Here is a 27,339-nt window from a genome sequence, read left to right as displayed (position 1 = left end):
TGCAGCTCGAGGCAATCAGCCTGTGGTAACAGACATTTCGTGATGAAAGCAACCAAATTTTGAGTATTTTAGCATACACAATAGCTATTCTTTTCTTACTAAAAAATGCTACATGTTACACTGCACGTGCTTTGCCACTCAGCATTAAGAACTTCTGTTGAAGAGGAGGCACCAGTAATTTTAACCAAGACCCAGACTTCAACACAAATTATTGCTCGTTCACTCAGACATTTCCCTGGAGGTAAACTGTACCCCATTATCGGACACAATTTCTTTTGGGAAACCCTCTCTGGCAAACACACTTTGAAGAAATTTGATAACCTCCTGTGAATTAGGATCTGTCATGAAACAAACCTCCCACCACATGCTGAAATAGTCAGCAACTACAAGAGCAAACTTGTACTTGTTCCCCAATACATTAGAAGGTCCCACAAAGTCTACGGCCAATTTCAACCATGAACCTTCAGGTGCCTCGATCTGTTGTACTGGGGGAGAAACAATTTTGACAACCTTATCACTGGTGAAACAAGTTAGACACATCACCACCTCATTAATTTGACGATCCATGGAAGGCCACCAATACACACTGCAAATCCTTTTTTTAGTGTTTGTCTGCCCAAGGTGTCCTTCATGGCCAAACTCAATGATGCGACCTCTGAGACATTCAGGAGGAACAAACTTATCCCCACGCATGATTATGCCTCCACCCTCCAAAGTAAGCTCTTCCGCAACCTTAGCAAAAGCGTGTAGATCACCATCAAGGTGCTTTTCCTTTGGCCAACCAGAAACAATAAAATCCTTAACTCTCTAAAGTAGAGAATCAGACTCCATACCACGAAACCAATCGCACTCAGAGAAAGTCACACCATAAGCATCGACTGCAGCAATCAGACAATCTTCATCAGCATCATTATCATGCTCAGATTTACCCAGAGGCAAAAGAGACTTGGAAAGATAATCTGCACGTGTATTACGCCCACCAGGAATATGTGCTACCCCGAAATTGTATTGCAGCAGCTTTGAACTCAACCTGGCAATCCTGGGAGTGTGATCTTTGACAATCTTCCCCTCCAAAATAGGAATGAGGGGTTTATGGTCAGTAAGGAGTGTGAATGTTTTCCCCATAAAAAGCACTTGAAGCGTTCAACAGCCCAACAACACGCAAGCAATTCTCGCTCAATGACTGAGTAGTTCTTCTCACTTTGGCGTAGAGCCCGTGAAGCAAAACCAATGGTGAATTCCTTTCCTTGCTTGACTTGGGAGATCATACCTCCTAGTCCATCAAGACTAGCATCAACAGACACCGTACATGGAAAAGGAGGATCAAAAGGAGTAAGAATATTACATGACCCCAACTTCCTGACATGAGTTATCCCAAATAAACACAGATTTTCTTTTGAGGCGATCCCTCATGTGAACAGTCTTCGCAGCAAAATTAGAAATAAACTTAGTGTAAAATTCACACAAACCCAAAAAGGAAGAAACTTGCTCTTTTGAAGTGGGGCAAGGAGCATTAGAAATAGCCTCGATGAGACCTTCTCTTGGCACAATACCGTCTCCTGAAATAGGATGTCCCAAATATTCAATGGAATCAACACCAAAAACGCATTTAAGTTTGTTAGCAACAATGCCTTGACTTTCCAACCTTCCCAAAACCTCAGCCAGATTCCTGTCATGCGACTCCTTGTTCTTCCCAGCCACCAAAATATCATCCTGAAAAATAACAGCATCTGTGACACCCTCGAAAACTTTTTCCATAACACGCTGGGAAACTGAGGCTGCCGAGGCTAACCCGAAAGGCATCCTCCTAAACTGGAAGGTACCAACTGGTGATACAAAAGCAGTCACACGCTTGCAATCTGGGCCCAGTTCAACCTGATGGTATGCAGACGCTAAGTCAATCTTGTAGAATAACACAGCACCAGCAAATTTTGAGTGTATGTCATCAATACGAGGAAGAGGGTGAGAATCCACCCAAATCTCTCTGTTGAGACTGCGCAAGTCAAGCAAGATCCTAAGAGTACCATTCTTTTTGCGCGCAACCACTAAGGGATATAACCATAATGAGGACTCGATCGGTTCAATAACTCCAGACTCACACATTTTCTTAAGTTCCAATGAGAGATCATCCCCGATACTAAAAGGCACATTGCGTAATTTGTGTTTGATCAGGAGAGCGCCTTCCTTGACTTTGATTAAATGTTTGAACCCCTTAAAACAACCAAGCTTGTCACGAAAAACATTGGGGTACTTCATGGACCAAGAAACAAAACTCTCCCCTTCAGTTTGTTCATCCACCACCGACACCTGTTCAGAAGTACCAGGCCTAAGAGTCATCCCAAACAACCCCTGGTGGTTCCAAACCAGAATGTTAAGCTCCTTTTTGGCCACCTACCCTTGGATATGCCTATCCTTAAAAACTACAGAAGTCACAAAGAACCCTGGTGGGTCCATTTTCCTCCCTTCATAGGAGACAGGACTTCTATCAGGAGGATTAAGAGGCCTATTCCCCCAAGTACTCTCAAACAACTCATCTGTGATCATGGTCATACGTGCCCCCGAATCCACCAATAGGTGTAGGCATTTCCCATCAACCAACACCTCTACAATGGGATCTGCACAATCTTCAGAATCATCTTTGACAACTACTACAAAATCTGTAAGAGAACTAATAACTTCTGATATAGAATCACTCTTGGGTTCCTCAGAATACACAACATTTATACTCCTCGGAAACCACACATTTTGGCAAAATGACCTTGCTTCCCACATTTTCGACAAAACGCATTCTTTGCCGGACATATCTTTGAATTGGGAAAATGCGATGGAAAAACCACACTTATTATATACATTCTTTGAATAAGAACCTTTTTTTTCAATCTTAGTGGAGACAAATCTGTTCCATTTTTGCTCAGATTGTGTTTTAGTTTTGTCTATCTGAATTTTTTCACCCTGATCTTTATGATCCTTCACTACAGCCATAGCGCTCTTTTCAGTTTTGAGTTCGTTCGATGCTTTTTGAGAAAGCTCAACACTTTTGACAATAGTAATCGTCTCATCCAACGTGGGATTCTTTAAAGTCAGTAATTTCTCTTGAACTTTCTTCTCCCAACAATGTACAACAATTTGGTCACGAATAAGTTGAGAAGTTAATTGTTCAAATTCACATTCCGAAGCCAGAATGTGCAAAGCAGCAACACAAGACACAATGCTTTCCTCACACTCTTGCTTCCTGGTAAAAAACTTGTGCCTAGCAACAACTATGCTGCTTTCTACATCGAACTGTTTCTCCAACATGCCCACAGCTTGATCAAATACATTCAATTCCTCTTCACCCAAAACAGCAACTAAGGGAGGAAGATGTTCTAAAACCGCTTGATCCTCGAAACCAAAATTGTGCTCTAGAATAAAACGCTTCCTTTCTGCGCTGAACCTCGAACCCCCTATAGCGCCTAAATATTTTCCAAAAGCTCTATACCACACTTTCCATTTAACAGGCGGGTCACCTGGAAACTGTAAAAAAGGAGGAGGAGGTTGCACGTTCTGCATATTGAGCACCAAATGAAAATATAAATACACTTGAAAATGGATATGTTGGATAGGTAAAAGCGATATGTCAGCCGGATACCTTTGAAGTAAAACACAATTAACACAAGAAGCAAGAATTGTCACATTTGAAATAGTCCAACTGCTACCTGCAAAAATAAAAATATGATGTTAGTTCATGAATTGATAAGAATTCACCACCTTGAAAAAAACAAAAACCCTCACTTTGTCTCTTCACTAGAAAAAAAATGTGAATGCCAAACTGTTAATAAAAACAGTCACCACTGTCCTCTTTCCCCATTAATAAAACACAGCACTGCAGCAAATATAGTGTTATATATATCGCTGCACCTCCAATAAGGAAGAAGAAAACCAGAAATGAAAAATGTCCATTTGAAAAAACAAACACTCAAGTCTTAGGAGTGCGCGCAGACTTGCCGGGGAAATGAGCATAATTGTTGTGAAATTAATGAATGCGCTTCCTTTTTGTTTACTATCACCTTGGAAACCTCCGGTGACGTGCTCACGCACACACTGCTTCCCGACTTTGATGAAGGACACTCCCTCAGATGAAGGCTTCCTCACATACGTCGCATCATTTCCTACTTCAGAGAAGACTCACTTCCTTCGTGTTATCAGTCACCTTGTAAGCCTCTGTTGACGCACTCGTGCACACACTGCTTTTCAACTTCCTGGTAGATAGACGAATAAAATTAAACTCCTCAGACGCGTCACAAGCCGTCACCCTGGAAACGTAAGATGACGCGCTACAAGCACGCACTGCTCGTCAAAGCTTCAAGTTCCCAAGGAAACAGAGCGAAGCGTCTGGTGAAACGGAAGCTTCTGCTGACGCCGCGTTTGTCTCCTCGAACAAGATTCTAATACGTCATCATTTTTGGAAAACCTTGGCAGGCAAAGGATCTCTCCTTCAGTGAACTCCAACGGTCAATGCACACAGGGCATGAGGGGAGAAACACGACCACTTCTTCCCTTAGCGATTCTCCAAACCAAAAACTGAGTTCCAAACTTGCAGCACGACGACACCTGCACTCTTGTGACAACCACAATGAACAATCTCTCTAATATTGCTCGACACAGCAGTTCATTTTAAAACACAGACGTGGCTCACCAGAGATGCAGATCAGGAAGAGAAAGCACAAAGTATCCAGCGCAATCCATGACAAATGAGACGAAGCTTAATCTCACTGCCAACATCCAGGAACAGTGGTTTTCCGCAGTACTGTAAAAAGACTGACACCAACTCAGATCCACAAGGACTGGAAACACAGGAGAAAAGGCTGGAAACACAGGAAACAACGCTGCACACGTGGGTGGACAGAGGAACAGTCCAACTCGTCGCTAAATTTGTAGCGATCACACAGGGCCAGGTAAGTGTGAGAATGACTACTTTATTGACTGTTCATCTCCACAGCTTCCAGGAACTGAATAGCTCCTGGTATTCAAAGCATAGCATTCCATTGTCATGACAATTACATCATTAGAATACAGCATGCATGGACATCAAGCTACAGAGAAGCTACTACAGATATTCTTCAGGTCTACGTCCATAATGTCACTGGTGTTAGATTGTTTAGGGGATTTATGTTTTGTTCATTAATAATTACAATGATTATGCCTTTTCACATATGATTCTGCAAATATTGGCTGAACTAACATCATTACAGTTGAAACTAATTTCATATGATGCATAGTAGTGCGATTAATAATATGTTTTAGTTATGCCACATTTTGTTGTTAGGAGCCATCTTTGTCACTTACTCCTGCTCCCCCGCACTCCCTGCATACATCATCTTCCCACAGGCTCCAAAGAACATGGGCAAACCAATGAGTAGTAATTTATTTCCAATTTTCTGATTACACAGCTTTCGATGGGCTTTTCCCTACTCTGTGACTTGATACATTATGTAGGTTCCTTCCGTAGTGAAAACTAGTCCACTCAATTGCTAAAAGTCCATTGCTAAATGTTTCATATTAGGATATCTCCAGATGTAATTGGTATAGAGGCTGCGGAATACGTTTAGAAATGGGATAGTGTTTTTGTGTTAAGATAATGGTGTGTATTTTTCTTGTGTTCAGATATGCTAAATAAATTATACTTTTTCTCACACCATGACTATTTCATAGTCTGTCCAATTTGTTATGCAAATATTGTTCTTAAGAAGCCCATGATTTAGGGTGCAAGCCAGAAGACAATCCTGTTCTACTAGGGATGCTGTCAGAATATCTTTTGATTTTGTTCCTTATTTGGGACTTAAAATAATTTCAGATTTTGCATACTCTGCACAACTTTGCACTTGAGAGCCTTTATGGCATTAACTCTGTACTGCTTATTCTTGAAGTTTGTAATTAAAACCTTTAACTTTTTATTGAGGTAGATCTCAATTATTGAGATTCCTTGTTTGAATATTTATTTCCTCATAACACGCAATTTAATCTGTGAGTGAACCAGAGGAGGTAAAATCTTGGGGTGTATAAATGTAGGAAGTACAAATTTTGGGGTACAGTACACACATCTGCAGAGGCTCCTTTCTATTGCCAGCAAGTATCAGCATTCACTAACATGTATATAACAATCAGTTGTACCCAAAGGTGTCATGTAGCCACAACACCTCAGCTAAACCCAATGAAAAGGCAAGTTACAGTCCTTTCTACCAGCTTCAAACAACAATAGGTTCCAGGGGTGAATCTGGAATGTCTTGCTGACAACTCCAAGTTCCTGAGCTTTTGCACAGAAAATAGTCAGCTTCAGATCCCGCACAGTATGCAAGACAAAGACTGCTTTGCAGCTACATAGGTCTGTGCTGTAGCTACTTACAAACATACAGGAGTGGTTTCTGAAAGGCACCCAGGCAAATTAATAGGCTAAATCTAGCACTGACCACACCAGAATGTCAGTCAACAACCTGTCGAGACAGTAAATTAAAGTATTCAGCTGCAGAATCCTCCCATAGCCCCAAAATAAAAGATGGACCGTAATAGTGTGAAAGGATTCAGCCAAGAAAAGGCATAACCCTCATTGTTTCAGACACAGCTGTTGGGATTAGACCATGCAGGACGGATTACTCAAAGCCTTCAATGAATGCCCAAGAACATAAGTTAGTAAGATCAAGATTCATTACTATAGAAACTCTGCGACACATTTTTCCCCCACAAGGTCCAAGCTACTATCTAAACTTGATTACACCAATGGCCTCAACTATGGCTCACCTCTATCAACTATGAAAAGACCACAAGGAATTCAAAGCTCTACTGCCAGACTATCCGACACATAACCTCAAGCCCACATCTCCCTTGTTGTAAGGGCCCTACAGTGGTTACTGGTTGCTAGAAAATCAACTTTCAAGATGCTTTGCATCACCCACAAAGCAAAACATGGAACAGGACCACTTTTGATCAGGAAGAAAAATCCCCAAATACATATAACAAAGAAACCTCTGCTCCAGATCTGCGTCCCACCTCACAATCCCAGCACAGAACAAGAAAAACATGGGTGGGAACATCTTTCTCTGTTCAAGCAGCGGAACTATGGGGTTCATTATCCCCAACATAAAACCCCAGATAACCATCTTCTCTTCAGAAGAGCTGGCTCTTCCCCTTCCCTACATGACCACCATATTTGAAATAATGTACAGCAATAATATGCACAAGAGACCAATCGTGCATATCTGTGTATTTGCAAACAAGTATACTTTGAACATAAGTATGTATTCAGATATGTGCATTTATTTGTACAAACATATATTTTACTATATTTATACTTAACCAATGTGTATATGACTTATGGATAAAATATATACATGTCTTCTATTCATGCTCAAAATGTATATAGGTTATTACATATAAATACTTGACCACCTGCTTATGGGCCTCTATTTATTATGATCACTCATATCACAACATATAAACATGACTATACAGAATGTATTGCAAATGTTAACTATTCAATACACGTAATATCTTTTTAAAAATCATAAATATATAAAGCAAAAATAATTAAATAAAAAGAATAATTAATGGCAAAACAAACAATGACATACGAGCATGTATCTCTCTCTGTGTACATATATATATATATATATATATATATATATATATATATATATATATTACACACATACCCTGGCAGGGTCGGGCCCCCCTTTTTCAGAAACTTGTGTATGAAGAGAGAAATAAAAAATGGATATATATATATATATATATATATATATATATATATATATACACACACACACACACACACACACACACACACACACATACATATACACAACAACCCCTCCAGTAAAAAGTTCAGAGGCCACATCGGGGAATTTCTGAAGACCTTTAATTAGGCAGAATCGGGCATAATGCATTTCGGCTGAATAGCCTTCTTCCGATGCCGCTACTGACAGGGTTGTAGGTCCACCCCTCCTTTGAATTGCCTCGATCACTCCTATTGGCAGGAGTCTGCTTCACCAAAATCACATGGTCGAGTGACCACTACAGCCAGATGGAAACTGCAGTTCCCAGAAAGCACTGTTCCTTGGTGAGTATTCCGCTTGGTAAAACATGGAGTCTAAGTGCATGATGGACGAACTTGATGCAAACAAAAGTACGGGGTGTCCAAAGTGGTTTCCCCCTGTTTGTATGTGTGCCCTGGGGCGTCCTAGGGTCCCCTTTGACGTTCGAGCCTCGGTTACAGGGGTCCGCCAGGCCGTGAGGCAATGTTGCAGTGAACCTGCCTCCTCGTGAAGTCACGAGCTGCAAGGCAGCAGCCCATGGCGTAGTCTGCACTGCGAGGCGGGCTGGAGTCGTTCCAATTACTTGGACTTGAGGAAAACCGCAATAGCAGGTACCAGTGCTGCTCCAGCCTCTTGCAGAACAGGGCCTTTTCTCACACACTTGTGCAACCAATTCCTCGTTTAATCAAGGACGGCGACGCTTCTTGGAAAGCTGCTCAAATTGCTTTTATTTCAAAGTGGTTGTGCTGCCCTGAAGCGTTTCGGCTATCCTGCAGCCTTGTTTACAGCTATGCTCTATAGCAATCTAGCTATATACCAATTACAACAAAAAAGCACGCACATGTCAATGTACACAAAAAAAAGCAATCAACACAGCAATAAATACAGTGAAAAGCAGCATTCTGAGTGAACAATGTGGCCATGTAATTATGTTTGGCTGGAGCCTGCACAGTTCTTTATTCAATAACATCTGGCACACTGAAGAAAAACGTAAAATGCAGTGGCCATATAATGGTAATGAATGGCCTTATAAGCCTGAAACAAGCCAGGGCTTCCATAACAGTACGTTAAATTGAGACATTAGTTATAATCTCATGAGCATTCTGCAAAGACACTAGAAAGATTGGAAAGCCACTCACCGTTCTCTTTGCGTAGCCTTGAAATGAACTTCTTGGGTGGAATGACCCCGACCTTCTTCTTCTGAGTGGCGATGCTGTGGAAGAGGTCGGCCAGGCAGGTCAGAAGGTTCTCTTTCTTCTTCTGCTGGGCCTTGTAGGCCAGCACGTTTTCACGAAAGGGCCGGCAGAAGTACAAGGCTTGAAGCACCGAGTTACAGTAGCACGTGTTCCCAAACTGTCAAAGCAAGGGGTAATGATGAATGACTGTCCGAAGTGATATTTACCAGACCGCAGGGCAGCTTTTAGAAGAGATACACAAAGTGAAGCCTTCTAGAATGTTCTCTCTGATGTACTAAGCAAGGAACACCAAGTATAAATGTCACAGACCAGATCCAGCAGGATACGGATACAGTAAACATGTTGCGAAACTAGCCATAAGAGTTAGTAATTCAGTAATCGTCACAACAAAAACAAACTTTTATTCACTTCTAAGGCGGAAAAAACCACCCTCATCCCAGAAAATTAAAACATCCCTGAGAAGCGCTGCAGGAGGGGAGGAGTTGTACTTTGGTAAAAATGTTGCCAATACTGCACTCTGTGTTGTGTACTGTCTTAAGCATGACAGGTGGGTCACAATATAGCATATGCACTAATCACCAGCAGTACGTGTCGGATACATTAGAAAACAAAACGGGCAAAAGAGAACTTTCTCCAGTTCATTCACCGACAGTGTGAGCCTGTCATACTAAAGGCACTCCCCAAATTCTGCGGCCTTCCGAACCTTCGCATTTATTGTCTGCTTCGCATTTGTTGTCTTGGCACAGAGCAACGTTCTGTGGTGCCCTCTAGTCCCACTTTTGTTTTTACAGTCATGTGCACAGAGATTCTCAGCCTCATCCTGAGCCTACAACCGCTGCATCTCACAGAACCAAAGGGTGAATGATGGGTGTAGTTTGCCGGAAGTTGGGCAACACCATACTGTATCCCCCCTGCAAGCATAAGCATAGTGGAAGTGTCTGGCGTACGGCCGGCAGAGTGAATAAATAGCCCGGGAGCTGGGCGTGGTCAGTTTTTAAGACCACCACTGCAATCAATGTGTGTGTGTGGTCCTTCACACAACCCTGGGGCCTACCCCACCACACTACAATGGGTAACAGGGTCAGTGAGAGAAGCTGTGCCCTGCAGAAGATACTGTGAGGCTACAGGAGTGGCTTCAAGGAGGGTGTACTGTGGCGGCTTCAAAATGTAAAAAACATACGCATGCATCTCTGGAATGTCTTGCACCTGTTCAGTGTTCCATCCGAAAAATGGTACCAACCTAGCCCACAGCCTGAGACACTAAGGGCCTGATTCTGATGCGGGGGCGAAAGGCCTCCTAATGGCATTGGCTCTGTCCAAATCGGATCGGGAACATGTCTTTCAGACCGCCTCTGAATGGTTTCCGACTGACCGAAGACGATATGAGTTAGGCGCTAGGAAAAAAACAGACGGCATGTGGAATGACCGAGCCGTAAGGAGCAGAATTGTACGTCTCTACAGGCTGCGGTTACAAACAACCGAGTACAATGCTGGATTTGGACAGCCTTTCCGAATCGTGCCCTTCGACTCGAATCGACAGTCGGAATCAGACTTTGGGGGCCTGTAGTGGGACCCCCTGAACCTGGAGTCTTCCCAATCGGGCCCGTGGGGGTACCCCTGGGTCCCCACTTACCAGCCATGCACAGTGTGGCAGGCACCAGGGGGTGCCTGATTTTCCCCAGTCAACCCTTTCTTCAATGGGATCCTATGCATTTGGCCGGAAGAAAGGCTCCCATTGAAGTCAATGGGAGTCAAACCAAATCGTATCTGGAAGCATCCAGATGCATCGTACTCGGTCGGTTGGACTGTCCCAATCCGATCGGAAACCATTCCCGAACTTATTCGGTCAGGAAGCTTTCCAAACCGCATCAGAATCGGGCCCTAAATATCCAAGCCTAGCTAGCCAAACTCAAGCCCATAAAAATAGGTTTCTTTACTGTCACTGTCTCCCTCTTACTTCAAGTGCTGTAAATACTGAGTGAGGCAGATATTGGTCATTCTTGTATCCCTTTAATATGTGATGTTCTGATGGAGTTTTCATGTCTTCTCATACTGTATCCATAGTGTTCCTGTTGTCCAGTGGATCATTATTTTCAGGAGTTCTCAACTGGACAGCAGCTTCACTTGTCGTTCATTTCTCCCTTCGTGGGTTTTTCATTGCCTTTGAAGGGGCATGATTTTTGCTAATAAAAATCTGCTCGAGAAATCTACCCATGTGTGTGTTTCAATAAATTACTAATATGTGTGAAAAACAAAATTACTAAAACGTGAAGACTTAGAAGGTACGACCGAAAACGTGCAAGGCTGCACGTATTTTTAAGAATCAGAATAACATATGTAGAATGGAAGATTTCTTTATAGGATTATGAATAGTAATAGAATGAGAAGAAATTATTAATTTGTGTGTCTAATATTAATGTCCTTAGGTTTCCTGAACTGCAGGAATATTCAAGCACAAAGACGCTGGTGGGAAAATCCAGCTGGGGCTCCTTCACATTCTGGTGGCCTGTCCTGCATCCGTGGTATGCTGTATGCTGTGCTGTGCGGATTCCTGACCTGGCTGGCAATCCTGACTGCGGAGAACTTTTTCCTAGAGACTTTGCACATCATCATCTGGTGGTGCTGCCCATACTATTCTCCTACGGCCGTGGAGATAGTTTTCTAGACTAATTGCACGCTGTGCATTAGTTTTCTCTAATTCACTGAGAGGTAACTGAACTGTGATTATCCTGATGTTTCCTTATTTCTCTCTTCCTTCCTTATTTCACGCCTGAATTTGATGATTTCCAAGTTACTCTGATTGTAATTACTCTACTTGTGTTATGCCTGTGATATTGTGAAAAAAGTGTTTCTTATGATTTGTATTTGTTATGACCATTCATATTTTCTGAAATAATACCAAAAAGGTACCTAGAAAGAATAGCGTCTGTTGTGATTTCCCGGAGTCATGACTTATTTTTAGGATAATTATTTGTCAGAATATTGATGCATTTGTTGTGCAATCTATGAATAGCTGTTTCTTCATTACAGGTCCTCATGAAGGAATAGTTCTCTGATTTCTTCACTTAGTCCCTTTTAGCGCTACCAAAGATCCATTGGAGGACCTTTGATATTGCTTTTGCAAACAGAAATGAGAATGACTTATGGGCCCATCACTATAGTATTCACACTTGCTTAGGTATTGCAAAAGTTGGTGTGGGTTATTATAGGCCCCCCCCACAGCTTCAGCTGCATCACCTTTCTACTTTGCTACCTGATTAAACTACTCTTCAGGAATTGTATGGTTCTATTTATATCCTTCTACATTACAGCAGTCATGATTCAATCCCCTTGCTTTGTCATTATCATATGGAGGAGCAAGGGGATCATTACGATATGCCCATTTGGCTGTAGAAGAATGTTCAGGTGACCAGGCAGATTACAAGGACAAAATAATGAATATGCTACTTACCAGTATGCATCTGTTCTTGGCATGTAGGGCTGCTGAAATTCATATCTGTGCATAGATCGCCGCCTAGTGTTGGGTCCGGATGTTTGCACGTTGTTGTCCTGGAAGAGTCTTCGAAGTATCCTGGGATAGGTGACTCCTCCCCTGGACTACAGTGCGCATGGGCATCCTCTCCATCCTCAGATTGTTTTTCGCCATTGTGGCAGTGATGGAGTAGATATAGAAAGTGATGACCATGCTTACAGTAATTCTGAGAGCTGCAGCTGCTACAGGCGCCGGGGAGGAGGGAGGGCGATATGAATGTCAGCAGCCCTACATGCCAAGAACAGATGCATACTGGTAAGTAGCATATTCAGTTCGAGGCATGTGGGCTGCTGAATTCATATCTGTGCATAGAATATATAGCAGTGCCCTCTTATTAGCGGCGGCTACCAGTGCCAGCTGCAGCGGTCTGAAAAAGAGTTTTGAGAACAGCCTGTCCTACAGCTGCCTGCTGTTTTGATTGCACATCTACACAATAGTGTTTGGTAAATGTATGTGTAGTGGACCAGGTGGCTGCTCTACACATGTCATGCAAAGGAATGTTTCCTAGGAAAGCCATTGAGGCCCCTAACTTACGTGTTGAGTGGGCTCGTGGGGGAATCGTTAAAGTGCGTTTAGCCTTTTGATAGCAAATTTGAACACATTTAACGATCCATCTGGCTATTCCTGCTTTGGAGATAGCGTTACCTTTGTGGTGTGGGGCAAAGGCAACGAAAAGTTGTTGTGTTTTCCTAAAGGGTTTGGTCCTGTCGATATAATACATGAGGGCCCTTTTGACATCTAGTGTGTGGAGTGCCCTTTCTGCGACAGTTTGTGGGTTTTGGAAGAAAACGGGCAGTTCAATGGTTTGATTCATGTGGAACTGCGATACCACCTTTGGCATGAATTTGGGGTTGGTACGTAGTACGACCCTGTTGGCATGAACCTGTATAAATGGCTCTTGAACGGTTAGTGCCTGGAGTTCACTAACTCTCCTCAAAGAAGTCATCGCTACTAGGAAAGCTACTTTCCAGGTAAGGAATTGAATCTCGCATGAGTGTAGAGGTTCAAAGGGTGGACCCATCAGGCGTGTGAGGACCAAGTTGAGGTTCCACATCGGAGCCGGTGGGTGGCTTGGTGGAATGACTCGTTTGAGTCCTTCCAAGAATGCTTTGATGGCAGGCACTCGGAATAGAGAGAGGTGCTGCCTGGTCTGCAGATAGGCTGATATTGCGGTCAAATGGACACGTATAGAGGTGTACGCCAGATTGCATCGGTATAGGTGTAATAGGTAACAAATAATGTTTTGGATGGATGCATCTAGCGGGTTAATGTCATTATTATTGCAATAAATGACGAACCTCTTCCATTTGGCTGCATAGCAAGCTCTGGTAGTGGGTCGCCTGGCCTCCTTAATGATGTCCATACAGTCAGGTGGCAGGTTGAGGTAGCCAAACTCTAGGACTTCAGGAGCCAGATTGCCAGGTTCAGCTGTTGCGGATCTGGGTGCTGAATCTCTCCATGGTTCTGCGTCAAATGCTCGGGTTTGATCCGCAGCCTTTGATGCGGCACCACGGAAAGTTCGAGAAAGGTGGTGTACCACGGCTGGCGTGCCCACGTTGGAGCAACCAGGACGAGCGTCAGTGAGTGTTGACGCAGTTTGCGTGCCACCAGCGGTATCAGTGGTGCTGGGGGAAAAGCGTACGCAAATCTGCCGGACCAGTTCATCCATATCGCATTGCCCTGCGACTGCGGATGTGGGAACCTGGCGGCAAAGCTTTGGCATTTTGCGTTTTCGCTTGTCGCGAATAGGTCTATCTCTGGATGACCCCACTGCTGGAAGTACGGTTGGAGTACTGATGGGTGTAACTCCCACCCGTGCATCTGGTGGCTGTGTCTGCTGAGCAGATCCGCCATCTGGTTGTCCTTGCCGGGGAGGTGTTCTGCCATGAGGAACATGTTCCTTTGAATGGCCCACTTCCACATGCTCTGAGCCAGATGAGACAACTGTGGAGAGTGCGTTCCTCCCTGCTTCTGTATGTAGTACATGGCAGTCATGTTGTCCGTCCGGATCAACACGACTTTGTTGCACAAGTGTACTTTGAATGCTTTCATAGCAAGGAAGATTGCCATCAGCTCTAGAAGGTTGATGTGCATCTTCTTTTGTTGTTGTGTCCATAGTCCCTGCACTGTGTAATGGAGTACATGAGCTCCCCATCCCTGGAGAGACGCGTCCGCCGTCAGTATCATCTGTGGGACAGGCTCTTGGAACGGTCGGCCCTTGCAAAGGTTTTGTGGATTCCACCAATGCAGAGAGTTGTATGCCCGACCGCTCACCAACACTAGGTCTTTCAACTGTCCTTGAGCCTGATTCCACTGACGTGCTAAGCACTCCTGAAGCGGGCGCATATGTAGTCTCGCGTGGGGGACTATGAATATGCAGGAGGCCATCATGCCTATCAACTGCATGAACACTCGCGCGGGAAGGGAGTGCTGTGGTTTGAACTTTGAAATCAGCATTTGCATGCTGTTGATTCTCACCAAATTTGGCTGAGCTGTGGCCGCCAGAGTGTCTATAGTCGCACCTAGGTACTGTTGTACGTGTGCGGGCTGTAGATGGGATTTTGGGTAATTTAGTGAGAACCCCAGACTGTGAAGGAGGTGAATGGTGCGGGACATGTGGCTGGCACATTGCTGGGCTGACTTCGCTTGAACGAGCCAGTCGTCCAGGTAAGGGTAGACGTGTATGTGCTGCCTCCGTAGATGTGCCGCCACAGTAGCTAGGCACTTTGTAAACACCCTTGGTGCCGTTGTCACGCCGAAGGGAAGGACTTTGAATTGGTAGTGCTGCCCTTGAACAGTGAACCTGAGGTATTTTTTGTGTGATGGGTGAATGGGTATGTGGAAATACGCATCCTAGAGGTCCAGTGTGGCTAGAAAGTCTCCCTGCTTGAGCAGCGGGAGGACTTGCTGTAGAGTGAGCATGTGAAAATGCTCGGAAAGAATGTATCTGTTTAGGGGTCTCAGGTCTAATATAGGTCTGAGTGACCCGTCCTTTTTCGGTATTAAAAAATACAGGGAGTACACCCCCGTACCTTGCTCGTGGACGGGTACGACCTCTATTGCGCCTTTTAGAAGCATACTTTGCACTTCCTGCTGTAAGAGCGTTAAGTGCTCTGAGGACATAGGACGGTTTTTTGGAGGTATTGTGGGTGGAGTGGAGGTTAGTTCTAGACAGTAACCGTATTTGACAATATCTTTGACCCACCTGTCCGTGGTGATGGAGTTCCACGTGGACAGGAACCTTTGTAGCCTTCCCCCGACAGGTGTTATGTGGTCGGGAGGAAGGGAGAGGGCGTCACTGCTTGTTCTTGGGGGAGGACCTGGTGTTGCCGTAGCCGCGTCCTCTGCCCTTTGTACTGGAGCCACGATATCCACCCCGGGTGTTTTTATCGTAGGTGGTTTGTGTATTGCCCTTGTTGTATGTTTGCTGTGACCCCTGTCCTCTACCCGCTCCTCTATTTCCGGGGCGACGAAAGGAGCCGCTCCGAAAGGACTGAGTCTGGAGAGCCCCCATGGACTTTGCAGTGTCCGTGTCCTTCTTTATTTTCTCTAGTGTGGTGTCAACCTCCGGGCCGAATAAATAGTCGGGGTTGACAGGCTGGTTGAGTATGTTGTTTTGCACCTCAGGTTTGAATCCGGAGATTCGTAACCAGGCATGTCGTCGCAGCATGACGCTAGTGTTTATGGCCCTGGCAGCTGTGTCTGCGGCATCCAGCGCGCACTTGATGGATGCGTTTGTGAGGAGCTGTCCCTCTCTGATGAGGATCTCTGCACCTTCTCTGAATTGGTCAGGGAGATGTTGGATTAGTTGCTCTAATGTGTCGTAGTGCGCTCTATCGTAGCGAGCGAGGAGTGCTTGAGTATTGGCAATGCGCCATATGTTGGCTGCCTGGGCGGCAACCCGTTTGCCAGAGGTCTCTAACACCTTGGACTCTTTGTCCGGGGGAGGAGCGTCACCTGTTGCTTGTGAGTGTGCCCTCTTGCGAGCATTCGCAACGACAATGGAATCCAGAGGTAATTGGCCCCTGATGTAAGTAGGGTCCCCAGGCGCTGATCTGTATTTCTTGTCGATCCTGGGGTTTATCACTCTTGCCCTGGTGGGTTCCTTGAAGATGTCCTTTGCTGGTTTGAGGACACCCTTCAACATGGGTAGAGTTTTTATATTCCTTTCTGAGGATGCAAAAGTATCCATAAGAAAGTCGTCCTCGACGGTGTCCGAGTGAAGTTGCACCCCACGATTGGCCGCAGCACGTTCAATTAGAGCGTTGAACGCTGCCGTGTCCTCTGTGGGAGATGTTTTTGCTCCATAGAGTTGCGGGTCTTGTGCATCCATAGGTGCACCTGGGTCCACAGGGTCATCCCAAGTTTGATCAGGGTCCTGTTGGCCGTCCGGGTCCATGTCTCCAGGGTAGGGGACTTGGTCACCCATGTAGTCCACCAACGCATCCGTGTCGGAGTGTGTGGGAGAGAGGGATTGTGGATCCAGGTAGGGTGAGTGGAAAGGTTCGCAAAGAACTGGTTCTGAAGCCACAGGCAGCTTTCTTTTAAGTGGAATCCTGAAGGAGTCCAAAGCCGGCTCCGAAGTTATTTTCCGTTTGTGGATAATCATCCTGCCGGTGTCGGCGTCGATTAGATGCGATGGAGACGTCTCCGCACAGCGTTAGGCAGGCGTGATCGTGGTATGGGTCACCCGTGTCCTGATTTGGAACAGTTTCGGGGCCGTGGATGGTGGCAGGCCAAAAGTAATGTTGGCTGGTGTCGAAGAGGCTGCTGGAGCTTTAATTGGTTCGGAGCCCGACGTGTCCTGGAGGACCACTTTCTTTTTGGTGCTTTGCGCAGCAATGGGTCGCGTCTGGAGCGCCCTCGAGTCTTTTGCACCGACCGGTTCTGTTGAGGCGGTCGTGGATTTTTTCGGCGCCGGTGGGTCATCGAGTCGAGGGGCGGGAATGGCCGTCGACTTTTTTTTTTTTTTTTTTTAAACCGTTTATTACAAGTCTTAAAAGTATACAAGTATGGGCCTACAACCTTCCGGCCGGCCGCTAGCAATGATAGGAGCATACGACATACATTTGTGGAACACGTGGTGTTACGGAGGAGCATTTCCCAATAGGTAACAACGTCAAAAGCCACATCATCCAGACCCCATTATGCGGTTTCATTTAAATTAAAAACAACAAGAAAACCACACCCACAAGGCAACCCACAATCGAAAATAGCAGCACGTGCTCCCCTAGAGGGGGGATCCCAACTATCCACAGAAGTCTAAAGAGGGGGAAGAGAACAGAGCGAGGACTGGGGGAACCCAATGCCCGGCAGCGGGGGAACGAGTCGGCTAAGGGGATGGGGCTGGCGAGGTATCAGGCAGCAACGGTGGTGCACAGATACCCCCGCGGTAGGCGTTCCAGGGGCCCCACACTTTCACCCATGTCCCAGGCTTACCCCTCGTCACATACACCACCTTTTCTCGAAACATGCACCAGTCCATGTGTTCTTTCCAGGCCGAGACCGTCGGGGGCCTCTGGGATCCCCACAGTTGAGCAATATCACGCTTGGCTATCATATATCCCAGAGTCACCCACCACGTCTGCGGCGCCGAGTAATCAGTCGGTTCCCACACATTCAACAGGCATCTCCTCGCTTCAGGCAACAGCGCCACATGCGTAACCAGTCGCAGCACCTCATGTACACCACGCCAGTACCCTTCCACCTCCGGGCACTCCCATAAAATATGCAGAAAGGTCCCCAAAGCACCACACCCACGCTTACACAACCCATCTACAGCATAGCCCATACGCAGAAGCTTTGGCCCCGTCATGTAGACCCGGTGGAGTATCTTGAGCTGGACGAAGCGAAGGCGAGCCGGTATGGCCACCTCCTTCGGGGAGGCCACCGCGGAGGTCCAGTCCTCGTCGTCCAACTCCAGCCCGTCGGCAACCCAAGCCGCACGAAGGGCAGTCAACAGGCCCGAGCGGTCGTTTATCAGCTTTTTGTATATAAGTGAGATCGTGCTGTCCGGGACGTGCCCATCCAGCATTCTACTCCAGGGGGGAATATTCCGGGATGGAGGCAACGTCCGAGAAGACGGAGCCCAGCGCATGACGGACCTGCAAATACCGAAAGTATTCACTGCCCTGCAACTGAAATTCCGTCTGCAGCATATCGAACGTTTTAAATCCTCCCCTCGTCCAGAGATCCCCCACTTTACTAATACCTATTATGTCCCACTTCTCAAAGCCCTTAGAGGTCCACAGGGAACCTAACCGCTCAGACGCGTATAGTGGTGACGCCCGGGTCAAACGGTCCTTCCACCCCATAGCTGCATTGGCCGCGTGCCAGACTTGCACCATGACACGCGTGGGGCCCGTCAGACGAGCGTCGGGCGCGCTAGAATAGAGCGCTCGATTGTAGTCGCCACCTGGCAGGAGCATCTTGTCCATTTCGAATGCCGGGTTTAAGGCGGGCCTGTATAGGCCATGGTTAATTGCAGCGAGCTGGGAGGCCCAATAGTACCGTTTAATATCCGGGAGGGCAATCCCCCCGTCATACCATGGGAGCGTCAGCTTCGCCAGGGCAATACGCGGCCTCCCGTCCCAGAACAGGCGGCGTTGCAGACTCTCCACCTCACGGAAGTAGCGCGCCGGGACTAAGTCCATAGTGTTCTGCAAAGCTTACAGGAAACGCGGCAGAGACATCATCTTGAACAATGCTGCACGGCCGAGCGGCGAAAGCGGCAGGCGCCGCCAGCGTGCGACATCTACCCGCAGGCGCTGGAGGGGGGGGGGAAGCAGGTTCCGTTCATACCGGGCCTCCGGGTCCAGAGTAATGAAGACACCCAGGTACCGAAATCCCTGCGGGGCGATCTGGATCGGACAGCCCCGCGGGAGAATAGGAGCCTCCCCAGAGAGAACATACACGCACGATTTAGCCCAGTTGATGACGAGACCGGAGTTACGCCCAAACGAATGTAAAACATCAACCAGCACTATAAGTGATTTACGTGGGGAGGCTAGGTACAGAAGGATGTCATCAGCGTATAGGGATACGCGGTCCTCATACTCGGGGGTCCAACGGAGACCACGGATGGAAGGCTCCCACCGCAGCCACTCCGCCAGGGGCTCCAAGGCAAGCGCAAAAAGAAGCGGCGACAAGGGACAGCCCTGTCGCGTGCCCCGGCCCAGCTCAAACGGGGCCGATACTCTTCCGTTCACGACCACCTGCGCCAATGGGCCCGAATACAACAGTTTGACCCAACTGATGAACCCTGGGCCAAATCCGAACTTCGCAAGCATCGCCCAGATGTATGGCCACTCAAGCGTGTCAAACGCCATGGTGGCGTCCAAGGACGCCAAAATGGCCGGTTCCCGTATAAATGGGACGCGCGCGAGCACCCCATGCAAACGCCGCAGGTTAAGGGCTGTGTTGCGATGGGGAATAAAGCCAGACTGGTCCTGATGAACCAGATCTCCCACCACACCGACCAGCCGATTGGCCAGTACCTTGGCGAGAATTTTGGGCTCCGCATTCAGTAGTGAGATAGGCCGATAAGAAGTAACCCGGTCCCGAGGTCTCCCTTCCTTGTGGATCACCACGATTGTAGCCAGACGCTGGTCAGGCGGGAGGGAGCCCAGCGAGTGGGCCGCCAGGAACATTGCGCGGAGGTGAGGCGCCAATGTATCCGGTCGCAGCTTATACAACTCGATAGGGATACCATTCGGGCCCATGGCCTTGCCAGAAGCGACCGAGCGTATGGCGAGGGCGATTTCGTCGGAGGTGGGAGCGGCGTCCAGCGACACCCTGTCCTCCCCGGAAAGGGAAGGCAGCGCGATATCCCTGAGCAGGGCACGGGAATCCTCTTCAGAGCAAGAAGAGACCGGGGAATACACCTCGCGGAAATAATCCGCGAAACAGGAGAGAATTTCTTCTGGCTCAGTTACACACACACCATTCGTTTTCTCAATCAGCGGGACCACACGATTCGCTCTCTCCTTTTTATCCAACCACGCTATCAGTTTACCAGCCTTATCACCCACATCATACAGTCGCCCCTGTTGCTCTCTACTAAGGCCCCTGGCCGCCTCCGTAACGAGGGCCCTATAAGCCGCCTGTTTGAGCTGGAGGACATGTAGTGCAGCATCCGTCACCCCATCTTCTAGATTACCCTCCAACTCAGCTATTTCAGCCTCCACCCGGGTCACCTCCTCCCGCTCGCGCCTCCGGGCGTGGGAAATAAGGGATAGGGCCTCCCCTCTGAGTACTGTTTTGAAGGCCTCCCACAGGGAGATAGCCGAAGGCACTGACCCCACATTCTCATCAAAATAGCGCTGGAGGGATTTAATCAAGTCAGCGCGAATGGTGGGGTCGCGCAGGTACCAGGAATTGATTGGGACCACCCTGCTCTCACCCCTCGGAAAGACATCGAAATGCAACAGAAGCGGGGAGTGGTCCGAGATACCCCGTGCCAAATGGCGCACCTCCCCCACCCTCCCGACATAGGCCGCCGGGACAAGGACATAATCCAGCCGTGAGAGACTACCATGGGCCCCCGAGTGGAAAGTGTACTGCAGCTGCGTGGGATGTTTTAAGCGCCAGCAGTCCACCAATCCCAGTGTATCCAAGAGGCCGGGTAGCCACGCCTGTGCCCGGGGGAGGTCCCTAGGGGGGTGACGATCCACAGTCCCAGAAACCACCGCGTTGAAATCTCCCCCCACCACCAGAAGCCCCCCCGGAAGGCCAAGGAGGAGGCGCCCCAGGTCTGCAAAGGTGGTCGACTGCAACCCCGGTGGGACGTACACTGACACAAAGACAACCACTTTGCCCTCCATTCTCCCCACCAAGACAGTGTAACGTCCCCTATCATCGTGGAGCACCTCATCAATTTCTAACGGGAGCGAGTTCTTTACCATGATACCCACACCCCTTGAGCCTGACGTGAAGCCCGAGTGGGCCACGAGGCGGTAGCCACGCCGATTCATGGCGCAGAAGGAATTGCCAATAAGGTGTGTCTCCTGCAGAAAGACTACATCGGGCGAGAGTCGCTTCAGATACTGTAGGACCACACCTCGTTTGATCCTGTCCCCCAGTCCATTAACGTTCCAAGACAACAAAGTTAATTCCCTACCCCCCATCATACACAGAAACCATCATCCGTCCCCCTGAGAGCACAGTAGAACCAACACAAAAAAAGGGTTGCCTTGTGATAATAACGAACAACACCCCATCCCTGCCCACCCACCCCAACAGAACTCCCCCCTCCCTGCACCCCTGCATGAGCCCAGACAGCCCCCCCAACGTGCAGTGTGCCTGTCGCCCCATAGATAGGTAAACTAACTAGACCCCCAGAGGAGGAGGGAGAACCCCCAAGAGACCCCACACAACCTCCATAGGAGGGGAACTTAAGCGAACCGACGTATGGTCAAAAGTGGCATCATTTTTGTCCCGAGCGAGGCCTAATATTAGTCCCTCAGTCTTGATCCGGCGAGCCCTCTCCCCCGGCCGCTCCCCCCCCGCCACCCCGATCCCGATCCCCAGACAGAGTATCCAACCAGTCCCCGGCCGCTTCGGGACGATCAAAAAAGTGCGTGCGACCATCCACCTCCACTCGCAGCTTAGCTGGGAAAAGCATGGCGTATTTGAGGTTTAGGTCCCGAAGACGGCGCTTGACACCGAGGAAGCTCAGTCTCTGCTTCTGGACAGCAGGGGTGAAATCAGGATAAAAATTAATGTCCATATTGTCAAGTCTAATCGGTCCCTGTAGTCTGGAGGATTGCAGGATAGCGTCTCTGTCCCGAAAATTAAAAATCCGGGCAATGAGAGGTCTCGGGGCGGCTCCGACCTTAGGCCTTCCCCCGGGAACCCTGTGGGCCCTCTCCACAGCAAAGAATTTACTCAGCCCCCGTGGCTGGAGATGGGTAACAATCAGGTCTTCCACGAAAAGGTCCGCCGCCGCCTCCTCACGTCCCTCAGGCACCCCGATGATACGGATGTTGTTCCTCCGGGCCCGACTCTCGGAGTCCTCCAGGTGGCGACCCATCAGCGCACTCGCCCGAGCAAGCCGGCGCACCTCCGTTAGTAGGGCCGCCACATCTGTCGTAAGGCCCGATGCGGTGTGGGCCAAAGAATCGACTCGGTCGTTGGTCTTGGAGAGATCGGCCCTTACCAGGCCAACATCCACGAGGACCGAGTCGATCTTCTGCGCCAGTGTATCAAAACGCTGGCCCACCGAGGCCTACATCTCGGCGATGGCGCCCATGACATCCCGCAGAGTCAGATCCGTGGGCAGATCGGGGGCATCAGTAGGGCCCTCAGGGGACCTGCGTGGCACCTCGGGAGATCCCTTCTGGAGGGTATATCGATCCATGCTGTTGGACTGATGGGCTGCGCCACGCCGGGTCGATTTTATCTTTGCCCGGTCACCATCTTGTTTCGTGGCCATGGTCCCAGTCTCCCGGTCGCACCAGCCACGTCGTGAAGGGCAGGCAAGCCGGTCCACGGGCTCCGGGGGGGTGCCACCCCAGATCTGCGGGGCGGATCACAGCCGGCGGGCAGGCAGGGTCCCCCGGCGAGGCCACACCAACACACAAAGCCCCGCGACCCAACCTCGCAGAGACAGCAAGGGGGGTGCGAAAGTGAAAGTGCGGGGTACGCGAGCCACCAACCCTGCCCGCCGCTGTTGTTCACTTTGACACTGGATCGCCCCACAGCGCAAATCCGGGGTTCGGTTAGGAGTAGGCCGCAAACCTCAATCGGTGCTAAAGCTGGTGTCCGAGGTCCGATTTGGAAGCGGAAAACGGGTGCCACCTCAGCTCAGGCTCACCAACACAGTCCCCTCATCTAGGACAGGATATGTTCAGGATAGTCATAGGAGGTCGCGGAGGTCCTCGGGAGCCTCGCACCTACGCGGCCATCTTGGTTGCGCGCTGCCGTCGACTTTTTCGATGAGTGTGGCTTTGGCGTCGCAGTGGAAGCGGTGTGAGACGCAGTAGGCTGTTTGACCTTTGGGGTCGGAGTCGATTGCGTCGGTGCCGGGAGCCGAGCAGGTTTGGTGGTACCGAAGGCCTTCTTCCTTATGTCGACTCCGACGTCGGCCGCTTCGAGTTCGGCACCGAAGTCTCGTTTGGTGTGCTCGGTGCCGATGTGTTTTGCTGGCGTCGAAGGTGTGGAGGGCCTCGATCCGACCAGCGCCACTTTCGGTTTCGGTTTCAATTGAACCAATACAGTTTTCGGTTTCGGTTTTGAAGAAGGGAAACCAGCCGTTTTTGGCATTAATGGCTGCCGCTGAATGTCCGAGGCCGGGCCAGAGGGCGGGGCCGAAGAACTGCGGGATAGGTCTTGGGTAAGGCCCGAAGGCGATCCCTCGACCGGAGCCATAGACTGTTGCACTGGGCTTTCTTCAGTCTGAACTTGTAGGCCTTGCTCGTCACCGGAGCTACTCTCTTCGGCCCCTAAGGCCTCATTGTAGTCTCCTACCTCGGTGTCGTCTTCATCTCTGCGAAAGAGTGTTTCGTCGACGTCTTCCGATCCGGAGTCATGCTCGGAAACGGGACTGGAGGGTAGGTTCTCCACTTCTTCGACATCTTCGGTCTCGGCGTTGAAGATGTCGGCCGGGGCCGGTGCCGCTTGCTGCGCCTCGAGTCTCGCCGCTCGTCGATTCCGTAGAGTCTTCTTGAATCGAAATCTGGCACAGGCCATGCATGTAGATTCGTCGTGATCCGGTGAAAGGCATTTGTTGCACACCGGATGGACGTCGACGTGGGGATATTTCGCATTGCATACCGGACACCTCTTGAATGGTGTCCTCGATTCCATCGTTGATGTCGAATCGACGGTCGGGTAAGATGCGAAAGTTTGTTCTGGAAGTTAGTAAACTAACAAAGATACTATCGATACCGATCGAGAACAGTACCGACGCGAACTAAAGGCCTTTTGGCCTGAAAAAAGATTTTCCTAACTTGAGTCAAGATAGCACATCCGAACCCAATGGCGGAAAAAACCAATCTGAGGATGGAGAGGATGCCCATGCGCACTGTAGTCCAGGGGAGGAGTCACCTATCCCAGGATACTTCGAAGACTCTTCCAGGACAACAACGTGCAAACATCCGGACCCAACACTAGGCGGCGATCTATGCACAGATATGAATTCAGCAGCCCACATGCCTCGAACCTGTATAAATACGTAAGGTGGTGTGTGTATAACTGTATAGGTGAGTAAACGGGAGTGTGATTGATTCTTTGCATGACTGACTAGGTGTGTGAATAACTCCATAGGTGAGTGGCAGTGTGTGAGTCTCTGTATAGACGTATGAGTGCATATGATAGTGTTGTATTCATAAGTGACTGCAGGTATGAGGGACTGTATGAGTGAATGAGTGGATGTGTGTCTAGACCTAGGAATCAGTGAGTGCGTATGCAGTAACTGGTATTGGGGTGTCGATTTTTAAAATGATACTCTATATTTTAGAGTGGATGTATCAAAAGGTTATATTAGAGTGTGAGGAGGTGCATCAGATTTTCACGTGTCATGAATTATGTAATATGTAACGTCATCAGCAGTGCATTGCGGGTGCGCAAGTTATAGTTAGCTGAACTAACTATAACAGGGGAATTTCTATGGTTTTGTATGAGTGAAATGTCCAACCAACTATAACATGTCTGAAACCTATGGTTTTTTCAGTGAATTTCTAAGGTTTTTAAATGCTAATTTCTAACTAGAACGTGTCTGAAACCTATGGTTTTTTCTGTGAATTTCAAAGTTTTTTAAATGCTGTGACCTGCCACACATGCAGAGGCTCATGGAGGACATGCTGTGGATGGAGGCGTAAAGGATGGCACCCACCGCTGAACATGAAATGTAGCTGGGATCTACCATGCCCTTCAGATCCTCATCATGGCATTGCTGCCACAAGGCATGGTGCAGATGAATGCTGCTGCCTCCACACCCTTCACATCTCTGCTCCCTGGTGTGTTAGTGCCTCACAGTGTGGCAGGCGTATCCACTGCGCCCCCTGAAGTATCAGTGGCACACAGTGCGGAAGACAATCCACCTTTGTCCACTCATGTGTCAGTGGCACACAGTCCCACAGCTGGTACAGAAAAACCCACAGGTGGGGCAGTGCACACATACGAGGACGTGGACGGGTTGGAGATCAGAAGAAGGCACTACCATTCATTTCCGCCACCTGGCCTATTTATCCTTGGTGTCACACATGGCCCCACGACCTTCCATTGTCCCACGTTACATTCTGATGCGCTCGCCTTGGTCCGCGACATGGCCTGCCATATCCTCTTCAATGACCAATGACACAGCGACCTCACTGGGGATTGTACCCTTCCAGTTCCGCGGTACCCGTCATCCCCGGATGGACTCTGGTTCGCCCTCCACGAGCCCATATTGTGAAGGGTGCTTGTCCTGTCCCTCTACCACTCCAGCTGCTAAACTCCACTGGATGTGCAATAAACATTCAGTGACGCACTGCTGTGTTATGTCTACCCTAATTTATGTATGAATATGTGGAAGATAGTAGAGACAGTAATTCACCTTACGTCAATGATGCTCATCTAATGGGATGCCAGTCACAGTATGCTACATAGCCTATTGTGTTTCTGGTGCCGTAAACACTACAATGGGGACACACGCATTAGTCACTTCCTTGTCCGGACATGTACTGAACCACGCCCAGAGCCCCCAGAGTCATTGTGGCGATCCCTGCCCTGTTCCGTCGTACGCCACTCCGATTACGTTTCGGACGTTGGCCCCTCATAGCTACCTGTCGCAGGCGTACTCGCTGTTGGTGTGCAGGTCAGTGGTCTAGTTGTCAACATGTCACGGCCACTCCCCGACGGCAGGTTTGCACACACCACATCTATCCGGCACATGCGTCACAGGCCATGTGACCATGCAAATATAATGGATCGACAACGTCACATCCTTTTTTGGGGACTGGATGGTGGACGTTCCACAGGTCTGAATCATAAAGATTCCATGAAAAGTTGCGAAGAGGGTTAGTCGCACCCTGAGCTGTACGGCCGCCACGGGCCTACCACCACGTGGCACGGACTTGAGTTGCACAGGGTTAGTACCACCCGAAGATGATATGGCTGTAAGGGGCCTACTACCATGTGGCGCGGAATTGAGTTGCACAGGGTTAGTCGCACCCTAAGTTGTATGGCTGTCAGCAGCCTTCCACCACGTTGCGCTGACTTGCGTTGCACAGGGTTAGCGCACCAGAAGCTGATGTGGTCTCCGCCATTGATGACTCCGCGCTCAGCGACATGTGTGGGATCTGCTGGGCCGCGGAGCTGGTCCACATAATGTGCACCAAGCCACGGTGGCGGGACCGGGCCCTGGAGCTTTCACAGGCACGTGAAGTGCCCACTGGTAGACACTCCGGTGGCAGCAGGTAATTATTTGGTCATGGATGCGCAGGGGCGGAGGTCTCTCTCTCTCTCTCTCACTCTCTGACTTCTCTCACTTCCCTCTCTCTCACTTCCATCTCTCACTCTCTCTCTCCCTTCTCCCTTTCTCACTTCCTTTCCTCTCTTTTCCGCTCTGGCTTTTTTCCCCATCTCTCTTTCTCGGTGTCTCACTCCTTTGATATGCGCATTACACACGTCCTTATTTTGTGCTTTATTTTCCAGGCTGTGTCGTCGACATTGATGGACCCGACAGGAGTCTTCCGCCTTGTTGTTTTGTGTTGAGTTTGTTAAATTTCAATAAAGTTTTTGGGGGTTACTTAAGTGCTGTGTGACTCTTTCACGTTCTTATTACTGTTATTTGGTGGTGTCCACCATGGTGTTAAATGTTGGGGCAGTTATCGTGGGAATACTG

At 48.6% G+C, this 27,339-nt stretch overlaps 1 protein-coding gene across 1 annotated transcript in view; it reads right to left on the bottom strand.

Annotated features, from left to right (window-relative positions):
• Positions 1–27,339, bottom strand: part of USP46 (ubiquitin specific peptidase 46) — a 182,157-nt gene that overhangs the window by 91,988 nt on the left and 62,830 nt on the right. Inside the window, exon 3 of the mRNA XM_085642106.1 lies at positions 8,927–9,140. Within this exon, the coding sequence (XP_085498232.1) occupies positions 8,927–9,140 (214 nt within the window). The remainder of the gene's footprint in view (positions 1–8,926; positions 9,141–27,339) is intronic.

This window comes from Triturus cristatus, chromosome 2_2 (assembly GCF_964204655.1).
Source record: "Triturus cristatus chromosome 2_2, aTriCri1.1, whole genome shotgun sequence".
Classification (NCBI taxonomy): domain Eukaryota; kingdom Metazoa; phylum Chordata; class Amphibia; order Caudata; family Salamandridae; genus Triturus; species Triturus cristatus.
Note: the sequence above shows the minus strand (reverse complement) of the source record. Positions and strands in the feature narration are given on the sequence as shown.